This window comes from Tachysurus vachellii, chromosome 3, assembly GCF_030014155.1.
Source record: "Tachysurus vachellii isolate PV-2020 chromosome 3, HZAU_Pvac_v1, whole genome shotgun sequence".
NCBI lineage: Eukaryota > Metazoa > Chordata > Actinopteri > Siluriformes > Bagridae > Tachysurus > Tachysurus vachellii.
Window position 1 is genome coordinate 4,282,741 of NC_083462.1, and position 2,500 is coordinate 4,285,240.

At 44.2% G+C, this 2,500-nt stretch overlaps 1 protein-coding gene across 2 annotated transcripts in view; it reads right to left on the reverse strand.

Moving 5' to 3' along the window:
* Positions 1–2,500, reverse strand: part of mast1b (microtubule associated serine/threonine kinase 1b) — a 34,838-nt gene that overhangs the window by 21,370 nt on the left and 10,968 nt on the right. The window contains exons 2-3 of one of the 2 annotated variants that reach the window (XM_060865405.1): positions 1,866–1,894; positions 100–188 (exon numbers count right to left, since the gene is read on the reverse strand). In XM_060865405.1, coding sequence (XP_060721388.1) covers positions 100–188; positions 1,866–1,894 — 118 coding nt within the window. Of the gene's footprint in view, positions 1–99; positions 189–1,865; positions 1,898–2,500 lie in introns of both variants that reach the window. The other variant, XM_060865404.1, reaches the window with a different exon arrangement.

Genomic DNA, 2,500 nt, shown 5'->3' on the forward strand with positions numbered 1-2,500 from the left:
ATTAAAGATATTGTGTTTGCTTTTGTTTTAAGCTATTGCTAAGCTTGTGTGTGTGTGTCTGTGTGTGTTAGAAGTACATGCTGATGCCATGTTCCTCACCGAGATGTCCAGGCAGAGGAGAGTGTGCACGAGGTAAAGTGGGCGAGGTCGAGGTGAGGATCAGACTCTTTCTGTTACTGGCACGGCAGCTGTAACACAAAAACAGCTCACACATTTACATAAAGCTAAACGTCTCTCACACACACACACACACACACACACACACACACACACACACACACACACACACACACACACACACACACACAGCACAGATGCACTCGGAGCTGAAGCAGACATGAGAGTCGTCGAGGGGTATAAAGTGTGTTATGCAACACGCACAGGCTCTTAAGCCATCTCTGCTTTTCATCGGTTACCTTAGAGAAAAGAAACCTGGGTACTTGTGTGTGAGTGTGATAATGCGGATGGACACGCATGAGTGTGTGTGTGTGTGTGTGTGTGTGTGTGTGTGTGTGTGGGTGAGAGAGAGAGAGAGAGAGAGAGAGAGAGAGTCCAAATGCAATTTCCTTCATGATCACTCTCATCAGACACAGAGAGGAAATAAAGAAAGGGACAGAAAGAGAGATTTTCTTGTTTACATAAGGTGAAGGTATCATATATGGGGCTGTTGCATGTCACTGAAAGAACCAAAATTCCCACTGAATATCTGTGGAGGCTTTATGGAAACTGAGTCTGTTCTAGAGACCCTCATAACCCTGAGGAATAAGAAACGATTCAGCAGACGATTGGACCAAAGATGAACCACAATGTGGACAACAGGTCAGGAATTTAGAATGAAGCCTGTCTTCGCTGTAGACAGCTTCCACATCAGGACCACGGAAAGCTCCACCACCATCTACATCCCCGACATCTCCACCAGTGAGCAAGACAAACATCTACACATCAAGACCTAAGTGAGAAGCAGACAGGAATATGACCCAGAGCAGCTCTCTGTGCTGTGAGAACCGCTTTCCTCTCTCTGCTCTACTAATTCCTCAGATTAAACACACACAGCTCTGAGTGACATGACTAACAATCCTTGGGCACATCAGCTACGTGTCACCCTCATCCACAGAGAGTCACAGGGAGAAGAAAGAATGAACAGATCTGGGAAAATCAAAACAGGGTGAGAGAAAGAGAGGGAAAAGGGAGGGTGGGACAAAAGAAGGGAAAAAAATAAGAAGAAAGAAAGAAAGAGATAGAGATATTCAAACAAACAGACAGACAGAGAGAAACAAAGAGAGAGAATGAAGAAGGAGGACAAAGAAAGAGGGAGACGGTCTCAGTCCTGGTATGTCTCTCTTCAGCTGTGTCTCTCTGATTAAAGGATTAGTCGAGCAGCTGTCTAATGCACTCTGCCAGGCCGGGATGCCATTTTGGCTGGAGCCCAGCCCACTGCAGTCCAGCTTCAGTTGTTATTTTGGAGTAAGCCAGTGAGTAGCTTATGGGTGATGCTGCAGTGTTGCACTCTCACTTACAAGCTACTTAATAATTAACTTCTATTTGTGTTTCCGTTTATTTTTGTTCTATAAATAAGCAGCCACACACAATTACCTCAAACGCTTGACGTGTGTAAATATGTGTACGTGTAAATAGTGGCTCATAAACTGTTACTGAGACAAAGTGTGTTTCAGTGTGTGTGTGTGTGTGTGTGTGTGTGTGTGATGTTTTAGACCTGCATTTTACATGATGCTAAACTGGTGGCTTCAAGCTTCTATTGTTGTCTTCGTAGTTAAACTAGGTGTTTAATGCACGTCGGTGTGTCTGGTTTTCTTCTGCATTGTCATCACACACACATGAATCCAGACGTGGAGTGTGTCACTCACCTGCTGCTTTTACGAGGCAGAGGAAGATCCTTCTGGGTGGAAGCGGTGGATAGAGGAGGAACAAGGGATGAGAGGAGAGAAGAGAGAGAGAAAGAGAGAGAGATCAGATCAAACACCATCACATCATTTATATAGACTAACAATCAACATTAATATTTACTAATCTAACACTCTTGTCTGTCTTGCTGTCTCACTCTCACTCTTTCTTTGTCACTCTTTCTGGTTCACTCTGTGTTTCTTTCTCTACATTTCTTTTTCGCTCTTTCTGTCTGTTCTCTTACTGTCTCACTCGTTTTCTGCCCCTCTCGCTCTCTCTCAGGGACCAACACTAGGTGTTATAAAAGTGAACAAGCTCCCCCAGGACAGTTTTCCATGTCACACACACACAGAGAGAGAGAGAGAGAGAGAGACTTGTAACCATCCTGTCCTTGTCTCTCTGTAGCACAGCACAGCATTGGCCTCATTAAAACTAACAAAACACAAACTTGTCATATGCAAATGAGTTCTGAGTTTCTGACTAATCACATTCTGGCTGTACCAAGTAGTTAATATGATCACTGTGATCTGTCAGGGGGTCCAGGTGTGTTCTCGGTCGTATACATTATACAGCGTCTCCATACATACAGGAAATGAAC